Source organism: Ziziphus jujuba, chromosome 12 (genome assembly GCF_031755915.1).
Source record: "Ziziphus jujuba cultivar Dongzao chromosome 12, ASM3175591v1".
In the NCBI taxonomy this organism is placed as follows: Eukaryota; Viridiplantae; Streptophyta; class Magnoliopsida; order Rosales; family Rhamnaceae; genus Ziziphus; species Ziziphus jujuba.
The window spans coordinates 19100942-19117908 of NC_083390.1; the positions used below are offsets into that span (position 1 = coordinate 19100942).

At 35.6% G+C, this 16967-nt stretch overlaps 3 protein-coding genes across 3 annotated transcripts; 1 reads left to right on the forward strand and 2 right to left on the reverse strand.

Moving 5' to 3' along the window:
• Positions 1-361: 361 nt before the first annotated feature.
• LOC132800155 (uncharacterized) lies at positions 362-3246 on the reverse strand. Its single transcript, XM_060813171.1, has 4 exons — positions 2069-3246; positions 1322-1664; positions 743-1001; positions 362-657 (listed from the first exon to the last, which is right to left on the reverse strand). Exons 1-4 carry the CDS (start codon positions 3244-3246, stop codon positions 362-364), a joined length of 2076 nt encoding a protein of 691 aa, XP_060669154.1.
• Positions 3247-7170: 3924 nt separating this feature from the next.
• On the forward strand, positions 7171-11155 carry LOC107429237 (uncharacterized). The gene is made up of 5 exons (XM_060813550.1): positions 7171-7729; positions 8623-8789; positions 9309-9616; positions 9711-9972; positions 10614-11155. Exons 1-5 carry the CDS (start codon positions 7387-7389, stop codon positions 10989-10991), a joined length of 1458 nt encoding a protein of 485 aa, XP_060669533.1. The 5' UTR covers positions 7171-7386; the 3' UTR covers positions 10992-11155.
• Positions 11156-12059: 904 nt separating this feature from the next.
• LOC107429246 (uncharacterized) lies at positions 12060-12673 on the reverse strand. Its single transcript, XM_016039898.4, has one exon. The coding sequence runs from the start codon at positions 12508-12510 to the stop codon at positions 12289-12291; it is 222 nt and encodes a 73-aa protein (XP_015895384.1). The 5' UTR covers positions 12511-12673; the 3' UTR covers positions 12060-12288.
• Between the last annotated feature and the right edge of the window lie 4294 nt (positions 12674-16967).

A 16967-nucleotide genomic window follows, 5' to 3' on the forward strand; every position in this document is an offset into this window, starting at 1 on the left:
TATTTTTCGTTAAAGTGTGTACGCCTTATTATTATTCTTGTTTAAGAAAAAGAAGAAAAAAAAAGGTAACAAACTGATTAGGCCTTACAATACCACTTTTTAGTTTTTATTTATGCACGTGAACAATTCTATGTGATAATTAAATAAATTTGCTAAAAAGGGGGAGTTTTATAAACCAAAAGAGAGGCAAGTACAAGAAAGACAGAGCACAGCCTTAGGAAATGGTATGCAACCCGTTTTCCCAAAGCATCACCTCTACAAAATTTCTAGAAATTAGCAAAGGAGAGATCAAATCACAATAATCATTAAGGATGCCCCATTTGGTTGCTAAATCAGCCAGCCTATTGTTATTTTTTGGGGTCTAGATAAAAGTAACAGAGTTGAACAAAGGACGCAAGTCTTGGATTTGATTGATGAAAACTTGTGCCGACCAGTGAATAGAACTTGTATCCAGATTGTTGAGGTAGAGGATGATGGTTTTGGCATCGTCTTCACACCAGATATTGTAGAAACCAGCCGAAAGATCCAGATGTAAAGCCTTTAGAACTGTTGCAGCTTCTGGAATATCTAGCTTTTCCTTAAGCACTTGGAACTTGAGAACTCGTCCTTCATGGTCCCGCGCAACAATACCGAGACTCGCAAAATCCTTCCCCAAAGCTGCATCCGAATTGATTTTATAGCACCCAATCGGAGGGGGGGACCAAACAGCAACTTGAGACTCGAATAGGCGTTAAAGGCCTACTAGTTGAGAACTCGTCAACTTTCCTGTAGATGAGCTTTACTTCTTCAAGAAAACTGCGATTGCCTTCTACAAGGAGTTTGTTTCTGACTTTCCAGGTAGCATCCAACAGACTCACAGCAAAAAGAATAAAAGTGGCATTGTCACTTTGATGCATTGGAAGCTTACCTACTGGATTGGCAATGCACTCCATATAATCATCCAAGTTGGTGAAATGAGTAAGGTCCCATTTAATACTCCAGGGGAGGGCTAACCAAAGGGCCTGAGCAATCGTGCATTTAAAAAACAAATAAACTTCATCCTCAACAATTTTGCAACCATGAGGGCATAGCACACTCTTAATTCTCCAGTTGCATCGGAGTAGAGTAGATCTCACCGAGAGGCAATGCGAAGAAAGCCTCCATAGAAACCATTTCAGCCTTTCATGGATATTTGACCTCCAGACAAAATTCCACCACCTTGTATTAACCTACTCCGAAGGTAAGCCGACTTGACTTGAAAACTACCTGAGGAGCTCCCTGTCTAGATCAATTTATCTTCCATAGATTTGTTTGCCCAAAAAATTCTAGAACAGGTGTGCACAGAATCTTGATCAAACAGTTGGTTCAACAGAGGAATATTCCACCCGCCAGATGGGGAAAGCAGGGACTCAACCATAAGACACGGGGCAACTTGCAAATTTGGGTTAGGAGTTGGCCTAAAATTAGGGGAGTAAGGCACCCACGGGTCCTCCCATATATCTACGTTATTGCCCTTCCCAACCCTAAAGCACAAGCCTTTGGATAGAATCTGTCGTGTACTCAAAATTCCTTTCCACTGCCAAGAAGAGTCGGTCCTCTGTCCACAACGCATAAATGTAACAGTCCAGACTACCCGCATCAAGATATTGTCCGCTTTGGATCCGGCCTGCACAGTTTTGCTCTTCCTGACCCCAGTACAACGGTGGGTCACAGGAAAAGGCCTCTTGAAGGAAAAGGTATCCACACACTTATAAGCCATGCTTCGTTCCCCTTTCCAACCGATGTGGGATGTTACAATCCACTCTCCTTAGGACCCAGCATCCTCGCTGGCACACCGATCCGGGTCCGGCTCTGATACCACTGTAACAGCCCAGACCACCCGCATCAAGAAATTGTCCGCTTTGGGTCCGGCCCGCATGGTTTTGCTCTTCCCGACCCCAGTACAACGGTAGGTCACAGGAAAAGGCCTTTTTAAGGGAAAGGTATCCACACGCTTATAAGCCATGCTTCGTTCCCCTTTCCAACTGATGTGGGATGTTACATAAAAGTAGTGTGGGGGAAATATTTGGCTTTAAGAGCCTTGACCCACGGCAACTCCAACTTTGTTTCCAAACACCAACCAAGCTTACAAAGAAGAACTAAGTTAATATCTGCTAGCTTTCGAATGCCCAAATCCCCAGCACTTTTAGGCTGGCACACCTTACTCCAGGAGGTAGCATTGAAAGCCACTTTTTTAGACACATCGCCTTTCCATAGAAACCTACTAGCTAAGCTGTCGATACGCCTGCACCACTGAAGGGGAAGTTTATGAGTTGACATTGTATAAATGGGCATTGCCATAACCGCTGACTTGACCAAAACTAATTTGCCAGCTTGTGAAAGAAGCTTTGCTTTCCAATCCTGCAGCTTGGCCTCCACACGGTTCTTTAGCTCTTCAAAATCCCTTGACTTATTCTTACCCAAAAACAAAGGATTTCCCAGATATTTGGACTCTTTGGGTAATTCTTTAATATTAAGAACTTCTTTAATATTCGCCTTCACACTGCCTTGAACATTTCTAGAGAAAAAACAACCAGATTTAGCCTTATTTACTGTCTGCCTTGTCCAATCACAGAAGTTTTGAAGACACCTAGCCACTTCTCGGACTTCCTCCCTATTGGCTCTGCAAAAGATTAAAATTTCATCTGCAAAAAAGAGATGGGAAAAGGAAGGACCAGTTCTACCTAAGGACACTCCATGAATCTTCCCTCCAAACTCGAGTTTGTGAAGCATTCTGGAGAGGATTTCATCGAAAAGGATATACAAATAAGGGGAAAGAGGATCTCCTTGACGGAGCCCTCTCTCCACTTTAACGTCTCCGCAAATACTCCCATTGGGCAGAATAGAAGCTTTTTCATTCGAGAAGCATTGACTGAGATGGGACACCACTCTTCCTGAAAAGCCAAACCGTAGAAGAATCTCATTAAGAACTTCCCAATTTAACCAGTCATAAGCTTTGTTCATATCGAATTTAAAAGCTACCAAACCAACCGCTCCTCTTTTCCTTCTAATGGTGTGGATTATCTCATTAACCAAAATTGTATTCTCACCGATCCAACATCCAGGAACAAAAGCTGCCTGGTTGGGAGATATGAGATGAGACAGCATAGGATGGATCCAAGTGGCCAATAATTTGGAGATCAGCTTATAGATAGTGTTGCACAGACTGATAGGCCGAATATGATTAAACTCCACCATCCTTTGTGACTTCAGAATCAACACAATCATCTTCTATTAACATCGGCTGGAATACGACCAGAAAGAAAAACATTTTGAATAGTCCAAACAACATCTCTCCCGACAATATGCCAAAAACATTGGTAGAAAAGGGCAGGCATTCCGTCCGGTCCCGGCGCTTTGGTGGGGTTCATATTTTTCAAGATCTCCCAAATTTCATATTCGGAGGGGACGGCTGCTATGGAATTATTAGCCGACGAGGACACCACAGGATGCAGCAAATTATCTAGGAAGGAACATCAGACCATTCCTTCTTCCCTAAACAGCTTAGAAAACTTTTGAATTAAAAAGCTTCCAATGGATCCCGAGTCCATGCTTCTAAAAATCTAAAAGGTTTGGGGGCTTGACCATGATCCAAGACGAAGTGCAGCATGATAACAGCGTGATCAGACCTTGATGCATTTAAATGGACAACCCCTGCTTTATGGAACATAAGTTGCCACTCAGGATTGATCACTACCCTATGCAGCCTCTCCCTAATGTTTGCTTGGCCACCCCTCCTGTTACACCAGGTGAACGGATTTCCCGTGAACCCCAAGTCAAGAGCTCCCACCTCCTGTAAGAAGTTTCAAAGATAAAAATTTTTTTGGAAGAGACTCTCCTACCTCCCTGCTTTTCTTTCTGATCCACAACGTCATTAAAGTCGCCGATACACATCCAAGCATCTAAACCATATATGACACAATCTATTAAGGCCCTCCAAAAATCTTTCCTTAAACCTTGATCAGCAAGGCAGTAGTAACACCACATATCCCAAGACTTACCCTGCTGATTTGTTACTCTCATACCTATGATCCAAGTAGAGCTAAAAATAATCTCCCAATTCAACTTCTTCTTCCATAATAAACTCAGCCCTCCACAGCCATTTATGGGCTCAACAATATGAAAATAGTCAAACCTCAAGAATCTCGCAATAGAACTCATTTTTGTAAAATTAGCCTTGGTTTCTATTAAGAAGAGCCCCAAGGGGGAAGACTTCCATATAAGACCACGCAGGCCTCTAACTGCCGAGGGTCTTCCCAGCCCTTGACAGTTCCATGACATCACCTTCATTGGTTGGGAAAGGGGCATGGTAAGGCCCGCCTTTTCAGCCATCATCAATCCAAAATCAATCACAATAGTCACTCCAGAGTGTTCATCGCCACTATTACATCATCGTGCTTGGTCTTTCAATTTCACTTTGACCGAAGCACTCTCCAGATAAGGATTAAAATTTGTAATAGAAACATTAGAAGAGGGTTGTACCTATGGGGAAGTTCCTTCTACATGGGTTGTCCACAGGTCATCATAGGTAGGACTTGTAACTATAGCTCCAGAGGTGGACCCTGCGGCAGCTTTAGAAAAATGCATTTTCTTCATCGGCCCAGCAGAATAGACTTTTCTTTTATGGCCCACGTGGGTACAAGTGGAACTCAACCCTTTAGACATAGTTCCTGGGCCCTCATAGTTCAAGCCCAGCCAAAAAGTTGGAGTGGAGAGTTCGGAAATTTGAAAATTCAGTAAACTTACTGCTGTTAGGGGGTTGTTGCATACCTTCTGTCAATACAGCTTTTTCTGACGCATGTCCATCAGTGATTGGTTTGTCTGCACCCAATCATTTCGTACGTGGCTGATCCTCACCATCTGTCTTGAAAACTAGGGGAGAGACTCGATCGTGATTCAACTCAGTTTCACCGTCCTGTGCCTGCGATTCTAACGCTTCAAGAACCTCTTCGGTCTCACTATTTTTGACATCAAAATTGGTATCCTTGGAGAAAGAATCAAAGATTTCTCCTTGGGGGATCTCGACTTTTCTCAGAAAGCTTCCTTTAGAAACAACAGTAAAAGTACCTGCCTCTGCTCGCAGCTAAGGGCCATAAAGATCGCCACTCATCAGATGATTGTGAGCTATTGGTTAGTTGCCGCTAACTTTCCCATGGCCTATCAACTTGCAGTTATAACAGAATTCGGCCAGCCATTCATAACTAAATTGTATCCAAACACCTCCAGTACCTGATTTGTGGAGAAATCCTATAGGAATCGATTTCCTAACATCAATCTCTACTTGTAGACGCATATACCATGTTCCTATAATGTTGGTTCGAGAAGCTGATTCGCAATGGAGTACTGCTTCAAACAGAGAACCGATTTTAATGGCACTGTCTCTGATCATAAATTGAGAGGGAGTCCATGTATCTGTACCCAGAGAGACGAGAGATGGAAATCGATATCATGAATGGCTCTATCAGGACTCCATTCTCGCAGAATAAGGTGTGATCCGTTAAGGGACCACGGTCGTTTCGTCCTATTTGAAGGAAAATAAAAACACATTAGGTTGTAAGATCTCAACCTTGATTGGTTCTTGGGTGAACCATGCTCTTCTAATAGTCAACTAGACTTTGAATTTGGGTATGGCTTTCTTAGATAAGAGTTTCTCAACCAGAGATCATTGTGAAATCTACATGGCCCCTTTCTCATTAGCAGTCAGTTGGAGTTCGGGAACTCCATTGGCTTCGCAACCTGGGTTGGTCTCCATTCTGACGGAACAATAGGATTCCGAAACAACCCTCTTAGGCGAAGCCACCACAAGGGGTGGAGACGGGTATACTGAAATGATACCCAACTGGAAAGGAAACTTCCGATGTAGCTAAACTTTTAGTAGTCGACCAGATCCATTAGGAAAGAAAAACTTATGTTCTTTTATTTTTTTCACTCGTTATTTTGTCTGAGCTGTGAAAATTGATAATAAAATCAATTTGATGTTTGTATATATTATTTTCAATTCATTATTTATCCACGAAGTTTTTTTTTTTCCTTATTTAATTGAATCGATCAACAATCAACCTCCAATCATATTACTTATGAAATCAATAATCATTCAACAATCGACCTTTAATGATATTCTTACATTTATAAGATTTGGATTTAAAATATTATATTTTCATCCCCTAAAAAATATTAATCTCCAATTATGTAGTTGGCTGTTAAAAAAAATAAAAAAAGTTATTTTTTATGAAAATATATATGCATATAAAATTCCAAAGTGTTTGCAGTTTTTTTTTTTTTTTTTCCCTTAATGCATGTGCTATTGGAAAAATTAAAAATTTGTTGTTGAGAGAGAGCTAAAAAGTTTAGTTGTTTAGTGTGAATTAAAAAAAATTTAAAATTTGAGGATTGAGAGGTTATTCTGTGGTAATAAAAAAAATTTGGGTTAATTACATTTTATGATTCCTGATGATTACATTTTTCACAATTTGCCTCCATATATTTTCCTGTTATTATTATTTTTTTGTCATAATAGTCCAATCGTGTGATTTTTGTCTATTGAATTTAGCAAAATTAGCTGGCATGCACTTATGTTTTTTTTTTTTTTTTTGGGTAAATAAATTGGTGGGCGTACGCACCTGTAAACACATGAAATAATATGTAATAAAGCAATTTTTAGAGTTTATTCAATTATTATATAATTAATTCATAATATTTATCAAGAAGTCCACAATTGGATTAGATGTGACAATTTATATAGATGGGGAGTAAATTACAAAATGTAAAATAGGTTAAGAGGGAGCTATGACTTATTTGAAATGCAAAATTTTATCTAATATGATTGCGAAAAAGTCCAAAATTTTAGGTAGTTTGAAAAAGTTATAAGAGGGAGCTATAATCCATTTGAGATGAGATTGGTTTAATGGCAAGCTTTCCATAATAAAATTGGAAAAATTGCCTCTTGATTATAACCATCAAACGAAATCATACACCACATAGCATTGTAGCACAAAATTTTCTAACGGAAGTTGTCAAAACTTAAAATATAATTTTCAAAACCGAACATGTTATGATTGAGTAGGTAGAAATATTTTATTATTATTATTATTATTTTTTTCAACAATAGAAGGTATTGTAACAATATCTCTAGAAATTTTTGGAAAGAAGGCTGTGTAGGTAGAAAAAAGTGTAGTGCAGATAGAAAGCCCTAATAATACAATAATAATAAGAATATGTAGATCATAAAAATCCCTCTCGGATAATGGTCCGATCGTTCTGGGCAAACGGATTCTATCCGATCCGACCCGATATGGAGAACACAGTAAGCACTGAGCAGCGAAGAAGAGTGGTGGGGTTTGGAGCAGGGGAAGAGCGGGAGGTCTGAGGATGGCAACTTCTAAAATGATAATGGCTTCCATGACCCACTTCCGCCAACTAACGTGCGCCGCCTACTCAACTTCAGCTTCTGGTTCTTATCCTACGCGCCTGGTGCCACATCCACCTGACTTGATCAAATGGGTCCGGAGGGAAGGAGGGTTCGTACACCCGGCGGTGAGGATAGCTCAAGACACTTCAAATGGTCTTGGACTCCTCGCTGCCGAGGAAATCCCAAAAGGGTCTGATCTTATTGCTCTTCCTGATCAAATTCCACTGAGGTTTACCCCTCTTGAATCTGACAGTGGAGACGGCCTTCACTCTGTTTTGATTCATTTGGCTCGCCAAGTTCCTGGTATTTGTTTTTAACTTATACTTTTATACATCCTTAGTCAATTTGTTTCATGGTTTATGCTTTCTGAAAACATATTAGTCTATTAGTATTGTGCATTTTTTTTTTCTAATTTTTTATTTCCATTTTACTTTTAACGTTGTTGCGAAATTGAGTTGCTTTTTTTTTTATTTGGCAATATTTTAGGTCAGTAGTGTAGTAAAAATTCGAATATCAAATATCTGCTTCAGGTTGAAATTCAGTTACTATTTCATTTATAAGCTTACATATAAATTTGTAATTATTTAAGGTCTTTAATTTCAAATAAAGGTGGATTTCAGTTGTCATGCTATATATGGATTTTGAATTTTCAAGTAGAAAGTGAACCTTGTATGAATTGGAGAATGAGTTATTGAAAAAGGGATAAAAGAACTGTCTTTTTGTAGCCTTCTCCTACTTGGTCCCTTCCTGTGAATCCCCTGCCATCCCCTCAACCTTCTTTAATGCATATTGGTTTTCCTGGAAGTGGTGATTTGATTTGCAGCCGTTGGAGGGAGAAAGAGGTTCGAAATTACTTTCAAGTTTCTGGGTTCGTGTTAGTTATGAGTTTCGGTGTTGCTCTTTCCAAGATAATAATTAGAAAATAAATTTTAGGGTAAGAGGATTTAGTTTCTTCCCGAGTATGTTTTACTTTAAATGCCTAATTCGAGTGTGCTATCCTTATTATGTGAGTTCCTTCTACGCATCCTTCCTTGAGCTGCTTTTTTATGTGAAACCTCTGATAATTTAGGTCCAAACTCTTGCTTGATAGCATGTAGATTTCCTTTACTGAGTTTAGGTTGATAACTCAAGTTCTGAACATTAGGCTACTGAGTTTTGAATATGAGTAAATTGGACACTGTGGAAGCATTTGGCAGAGGAACTATGGTCAATGAAACTGGGTTTGAAGCTTCTGCAAGAAAGAGCAAAGGTTGGATCCTATTGGTGGCCATACATCAGCAATCTCCCAGAAACTTACACTGTACCCATTTTCTTCCATGGGGAGGACATAAAAAACTTGCAATATGCCCCTCTTCTATACCAGGTAACTTAAATGATGAGATTATTTGCTGAGCTGAATTTATGTTAAACACTTTTAAGGGAAAAACTACCTATGAAAATACACCTACATATGTTTTTGTGATTTAATCCAAAACTAGGAGAGTTATGCTCTATCTTAGCAAAATGTGATTTTGTCTCTGGTTATGTTCTTCAATTGACGAGGTCAGCTCAAATCAACTGGACCTATTATATAAAAGCTTTGTTTGATATCTGTAGATATTATGTAATATTCACTCAAAATACTTGGGATATGTTCTTCCTCCGGCTTCTCACTAGCAGACCAAAGAAATGGTACTCATACAATTGTTGACACTGTTAAAAAAAATACCCAGTATATGGTTTGTATTTCTGACAACTATGTCGGATTCAAGAAAATCTGACACCTAAAGACACATACATATATAACAACTATATTTGAAGTATTGACATAACCTATAATTGATCTCTTATAGATCATATATTATGCTGTTGGCATTGAAGTATTCGTCATTTCATATTTCAGGTAAACAAGAGATGCCGGTTTCTTCTTGATTTTGAGCAACAAGTCAAACGTGCTCTTGAAAATATGACACCGAGTGAGCATCCTTTTGGTGGCCAAGATGTAGATGCATCCTCCCTTGGATGGGCAATGGCAGCTGTCTCATCTAGGGCTTTTCGTCTTTATGGTAAAAAGCTTCCAGGTGGGACGTACAATGATCTCCCCATGATGCTTCCTCTCATTGATATGTGTAACCATAGCTTCAATCCAAATGCCAGAATAGTTCAGGAACAGGATGCAGGCAACACAATGCTAGTAAAGGTCTTCTATTTGTACTTTATTTTTGATAGATTTAAGTCCTTATTTGTAAGAAAAATATAAATATTAATGTCTTGTTCACTGAGTTTGAAATCTCTGTCAAATCAGGTTGGCGGAAACAGAAATTAAGCAAAATGATCCTTTAGTACTTAATTATGGCTGTTTAAACAATGATATCTTCCTACTAGATTATGGATTTGTGATACCCTCAAATCCCTATGATAGCATTGAGTTGAAATATGATGGTGCCCTTCTGGATGCTGCAAGCATGGCTGCTGGAGTTTCTTCTCCCAACTTCTCAACTCCTTCTCCATGGCAGCAAAAGGTTCTAAATCAGCTAAATTTAGATGGAGAAGCTCCCGTTCTCAAGGTTTTTACTCTCCCCAGAGTCTATAATTACTTAAATATTTCCCTGTGATGTTGAATTTTTAATAAGTGAATATCATATCCTGTATAAAATAGATACTACAGGTTTAAGAATTCTTACATTCAAGAAAATTTAGTTATTCTTATTTTAGGTTTGCTTTTGCATTCTGGAAAGCATGAAAACCTCTGAACCTTTGGCTTAGAATAAGTTGCATAATAATGCTTCTGAAGTTTGGTGGCCAAAATTTACAATCATATGAAGATTTTAGCTCAATTAAGAAAAGTTTTAAGCTTTTATGGCTTCTGCAGAATGTTTTACAGAATATCTTTTCTCACTTTGTCTCAAAATAAAGAAAATTCTGCTGAAATACTCTCCTCATAGAGTATCCTAAGGGACATTCACTGCGCTTTGTGGCTCTGCGAGAAAGTAATGGAATAGAATACATGTAATATTGCTTTGTCACATTCTAAACATGACCCTATGAGATGTTCGTGGCAGTTCATGGGTCCCAAGGTGTTCCAAATTGTACACATACTAGAAGACTTTGCTAAATTTGAACAAGACGTAGAATTGCAATGTAGTGTTTGCATATGACTATATATATATATATATTTATATATCTTTTCTCCGTTTTTTCCTATCAGGTCTGCTTAGGGGGCACACAATTGATAGAGGATCGCTTGTTGGCAGCACTGAGAGTACTCCTTGCAAGTGACATGCAATCAGTTGAGAAGCATGATCTGGAGACTCTTAAATCTTTATCGGTTGAAGCTCCTCTTGGCATTGAAAATGAGATAGCTGCATTTCGTACCCTTATCGCCGTTTGTGTGATTGCACTTGGACACTTCCCAACTAAAATCATGGAGGACGAATCGCTTTTGAAACAGAGGCCGTCGGCTTTTACTGAGTTGGCTGTCCAGTTCAGAATTCAGAAGAAATCTGTAATAATAGATGTTATGAGGGACCTGACAAGGAGGGTGAAGTTGCTCTCGGCAAAAGAAACAGCCACTGCCCAAGGCTGAATTTTGAAGGTAGACCCGATTTATCATCGGCTTTTGTTTCACAATAATCTCAATAGTCATGTATGTTGCAGTTCACCTCCAGTATCCCTACTTTTCTTAGTTTTTATATGTTTTACATACGCTTTTCAGTAATATGATCATGTTAAAGGAATTTTCCAGTGTTATTCTGGTCATAGTCAGTTATGCTTTTTCTTCAAGCATTTATCACAGTTTTCCCCTCCATTTTTATCTGAAGCTGGATTATGTTCATAGAAATTTTAGTTTGTCTTTGGAGTCTCAACAAACATGAAATTGAAAATTCATATACAAAGAAGACCAATAAAAAAAATTTAAAAAAAAAAAAAAACAAAAAAAAAAAACTCAGGCTTAAGCCACATGCCCCTTGGAGAGAAAAATGATCAGGTATTTAAACACCTTTCAGTTTTATATCTTCTTAATTTATGAGGGTCCGAAAGAGAATGGAAAATCTCACTGAGAAATCTGTTTCCTGGTTTTAATTGGATTTAAGAGGAGAAATTTGTATTTGAAAACTTAAATTTAAATTGGTTGCATGAAAAATTTAAATTGATAGTGAGAATGTTATCATGACTAGTATTTTTTTTTTTTTTTTTTGGGGGCCAAATATCATGACTAGTAATTTGAAATAGATTATATGATCTTCTTTTACATTCTTGTAACATAGCAGTTTTATTATAGTTCACAACTCTGCTTAATCCGAAAAAAAAATTTCACCACTTCCAAATTCACAAACCATAATAAATATTATAATTTTTATATCCTCAAAAAGATTGAAACCTAATAACATGGTATTTACCGAAAAAATAAACTAATAACATGGTTCTCGAGTGAACAATGAAAAGAAAGATCAAAACGAGGGAAAAAAGAAGTTTCAACTGGGATATTACTTTCTGATATATAGCCAAAGAGCGAATATTCTCAGATGCTCAGGTTTATCCAGACTGCCAAAAACTTTCAATCTAAAAACTTAAAAAAAGAAAAAGAAAATACGAATTCCTAAACTGCAGAAGAACTTAATAGGAATCAAACAGAAAAATTGAGAAACAAAAATAAAAAGTAATAATAATTTCATTGAAAAAAGTATTTCACTGTTATCTCCAATCCTATTCCAAAAGATCATCTGTACAACTGGAATATAAAACCCCTCAAAACACCAAAAACTGGCGTCTGAGAAACATAAAACAGAAAAAAAAAAAAAAAAAAAAGTTCCCGAGTCCTAAAGATATGAGACAAAGAAGTAGTTCATTCTTTCTCCTAAAAACATCAGCCATGGCGGTTTTCAATTCCCAACAGAGATGGGTCTCTCGGCCAATCCAAGCGGTGAGCGTGATCGTTGCCGGTTGAAATCCCGGAGCAAAACCCGTCTCATCTCTGGCTGTTGGAGAGAAGGGTGTCTGATCTTCTCAAATTCTTGCTTGATCTTCATCACTTGGCTGTGAACCGGGACACCCACCACCACATGCCCATCTTCTCCATTACCCATATTCATCTTCTCCTCCATATATCACAATAATACGTAAAACCCACAAACTCTTTTTCTCTCTCTTTTCTTTTCTTTTTTTTTAATTTCTTCCTTTGATGGAAAAAAAAAAAAAAAACGAAATCACACCTAAAGCCTTGTGTATCTGTTTCTATGAAAGAGCTTGTGAACGTATCCGATGCTCTATTTATATGGAAAAGGCCTGGCAAAATACACGATTTTTTCATGAATAGTGCAAAAAGGAAAAGAGGTTTTTATTGCCCCCCAAAAAAAAAAGATAATTAAATAAAATAAAAAAATAACCCAAAAATTTAAAAATAAAATAAAATAAAAGGAAAAAATAAAAGTGAATTTCTTTTTGTCACTATAAAAGGCGGCTCTTTTTAAACCGACGAGTGCGTGTGAACAAGATATTTATTTTCCGCTGAGATTTTCCCAAAACACTGTTTTTGTTTTTGTTTTCCTTTTATTCAAATTTACCATATTGGTCAGCAACTATCCCTTTTCTTTAGGGTAGAGTGGGTCAATACCTATCTTGATGATCTTTGAATTGATCATTCAAGTAAGCTCATTTGGGCATCATCGTGATTCATAATCATGGTTTTATGATATAACGTTGGTATGTTTAGTGAGGATATTTTTGACCCATTTTTCATCTATATATTTTGGTCAAATAAAAAATAACAAAAGAGAACAAAAAAATGTAAGTAATCTAAAGAGGCTAAGTGATTGGGTGGCTAAACAAACTGATTTTTATATTTGTTTTGAGGAATTTATTTGATTTGACTTGGTCTTCAACACCACCGCTACCATTAAGAGTAGTATAAGTTTGGTAATTTATTTGTTGGACCTTAAAAAAAAATACTAAAGTCATAATTAAAGTCAGTATTTTGGGTTTTTAAGATAAATCCAAAATTCCATAGTTATCTGAAACCCTAGGCAAAATTAAACAATGGTTTGAAAATTTGTGTGTTTGAGTTGGCCTAAGTATTCGTTGACCGGATATTGGTGGGCAACTTTGATGGTGACCAGAACAATTCGGCAAAGTTTCCACAAAAAAGAAAAATAAAAAAAAGAACAATTCAGTAAAGTCAGTAACCAAAATACCAAATATTAATATAAAAATAAACGAGTTTGTTTTTATTTATATTTATATTTATATTTTTTTAGATGGTAAGATAGATGAATGGAGAAATAGAGAGAAACAGATAGGGAAAATAATCTTTAATGTTAAGTAAACAGATTCCTTTGTAGATTTAACCTAATTTAATTAGGAAATAAAATCAAATAAACTAATATCTTTAATTGGAAATAAAAATCTAAAAGATGTTTAAAAATCTTGATTTAATGAAAACTCTACCAGAACGTATATTATCAAATCAAATAACAATTTTTATAGTGTTTTGCCTAAATTAGGTGGTCATAATGTGGTGGAGAGTGCAAAATTTGCTGAGAAGCAAATTAAAACGTATTAGATTTGTCATGAAATTATGATAATGTAAATTTTTAGAAACAAATTGAAATAGACATATTTTTATTTATATTGATATTAAATGATAGCAATAAGGTCAAAACCTAATGTATATATATATAGGAATAAACCTAACAAATTAATTAGGTAGGATATCTCCAAAATAATAGGCAATAAATCTTATTATCCTTTCTTTTCAATTAATATCCTGATCCCACAACCAAATTTTGGATGTGCCTATTATTTCAAAATTTATAATCCTTGTTAATTAATAAGAACAGCAAGTCAATAGATACAATACGTGTCAATTCAACTAATTTAAAAGTTGCTGTCCATCTTTCAGACGTTGGGAAGATCCATAGTATTAAGATGCTATCTAACCATATAATAATATAATTTAATTTCAACTCATGTGTTACTTTATTATTATTATTATTATTTTTTGAAAGCGAATCATGTCTTGCTTCTTGGTCTCTATTTACAACTACAAATAAACTTTAGGTTTATACCATATTTTTGCACAGGCAGTCACTCGGTTCCTTCTTCTAAGTAGGTTCACAATTTCAATATAATAAGAATCCAATTTACATTAAAAAAAAAAATACATGTCTAAATATAGCTTTATTAAAATTAATGGATATATATTTTTTAATAATTTTATCTAAAAAAAATATTAAGAGTCATCTATAACTAACACTTAGTCGACTATTTGTAGAAATCCACTTAGAAAATTCGATGAGTCACTATTCAACTTGATTTAATTTAACCAAAATATATAAAAACAAAATTGTTTATCAATATTATATAAAAATATAATTAGAAAAAAAAAAAACAAAAAAAAAGGATGGAAACGTATAAGGCTCCCATGTGGCAGTTTCGAAAACGGAAAGAAAGAGATGACGTGGCGTCGTATCGTTAACATTTTAAAACTAACAATCTATCCAAGAAATCGTTTTAAAACGAACTTGTTTTCTAGTTTCCCTTCAGGATAATTACGTCGTCAGCATCCGTCACTTTCTCGAAATTTCGACAACCTTCGAGGACAGAATCGGAACTCCGTGAGAAAGAAAAACAAATATTATAGACGTGTTGACGTGGCACGTATGATATACACGTTAGGTTATACGGTTAAGTCTGTTGGTCGGCTTGCCGGCATTAGTATGCGTGAAGCATCAGGGAAACTTCCCACGTGGCACCATTATATTTGCTACTATTTGCATTTATAATTCGTATGATTTTTATTTATAAAGCAAGCAATGTGCCTCCAAAACCTTACCTCTTTTTGTTTCATTTTTTATTTTTTATTGGACTCTACAAATTTCGATGTCAATCCGTTTTGATGTGACGTAGCCTAAAACGTTTTCTTAAACTAATTAATTTACTAATAATTTAAATACTTCTTTGTTCTTACTAGTTTTGACATCCAATATTTTTTCCGCATGTGTAAAAAGAAATATTATTTTATTGGAATAACAGTGCTACAAATATGAAATTGTATATTAATTGATATATTATTATTTTATTAATCAAAATATTAATATAAAATTTATATGGATAGTTGAATAATGTTATCACATCAATTAGAATGCAATTTGATATTTATAATATTATTGTTTATTGAAATAGTACAAATGACAGTGATCTTTATAAATTTTAGATTGGATGAGATATTTGAGTAGAAAAATTATCCTTTCCCATATTAACATATGCGTCAAGTCATAAAATCGATTTGGTTTTACAAGATTAAGTTTTGGTTTAGTCAGAAATGGAAACTTTTGAAATAAAAGATGACTAAACTTAGTTAAGTAATCCATAAATCTATTAAACTTCCACTCAAAGAAATGTCAAACTTTGCTTCGTAAAAATTTATAGTGCTTAATGCACCATAAAGAGAAGTTTGTCATGCCGAATGAACATTAATTTCAAACCTTTTTATCGTCCCAAAATTGAAAATTTTCAATTTTTCTCCACGCAATGTGAATTTATTCCAAAAGGTCGATAGCTTTTTCTCGCGAAAAGAATCATTCAAATTTTATTGACAGGAAAAGAAAAGCAAAATACTTTCTTCAGAAAAAAAAATAAAAAATGGGAAAGCAAAACATGATTCAATGAATAAAAAACTATAAATTAGTTTGATGACACAATCAAACAGAAATGCACAAAATTCAAGTTTAGTGCGTGGTGGACAAGGTGCTTGTGAAAATGATTGTATAAACAAGTTTATATTTACGTATATATATTAACATGCACCCAAAAAAGTAAAAAATTATATGTACTCGAAAGCAAAGCATGCATGGTATTGCTAATCATTCTACCGTACCAAATAAGTTAAACTGTCACTTTGGTTTAGTTTGTTAGGGCACTCAAACGAACCACAATGGTCCACTAAGATTTCATAATTGTTAGAAGTTGTATATAATATTATTAATGGTTTATATCAAGTTATACAAAGTGTATGCATTCTTGATACTCTAGCAAGTCTTTGACAAATTATTGTAGTAGGAATACTCATTTATACATTAAATTAAAAAAGAAGTTCAAATGAGAGATTTCATATATATATATATATATATTCTAAGATTAATTGTGCCTGAGTTTGATCAATTCTAGACTGTATTTTTAAAAAATAATAACAAAATTAAATAAAACTAATTAACAATTTGAATGTTAGCTGCAAATAAGAATGATGATTATGAGTAATAGTGATGAACAATAAGGTGGTAATTTGTATGCCTGCCAATTGGCCTATAGGGGGACTTGTTACTCTGTTTTAGGAATTTATTCTTGAAGCAGAAGCATAGGAAATGAAAAAGAAGAAGAAAGTGGCTTTGAGGGTCATTTTCACCCCAATTATGAGCAAGAAATTTTAAATATAAGGTAGTCTTATCGCTTACAAAGTTTTGCTTTTGATTGTGTGGGCCAAAAAAAAAGGCAAAAGAAAGAAAAGAGAAAACCATGATGGATAAGCCAATAAGGTACAATGCAAGACTCTCACATGAACTCTATG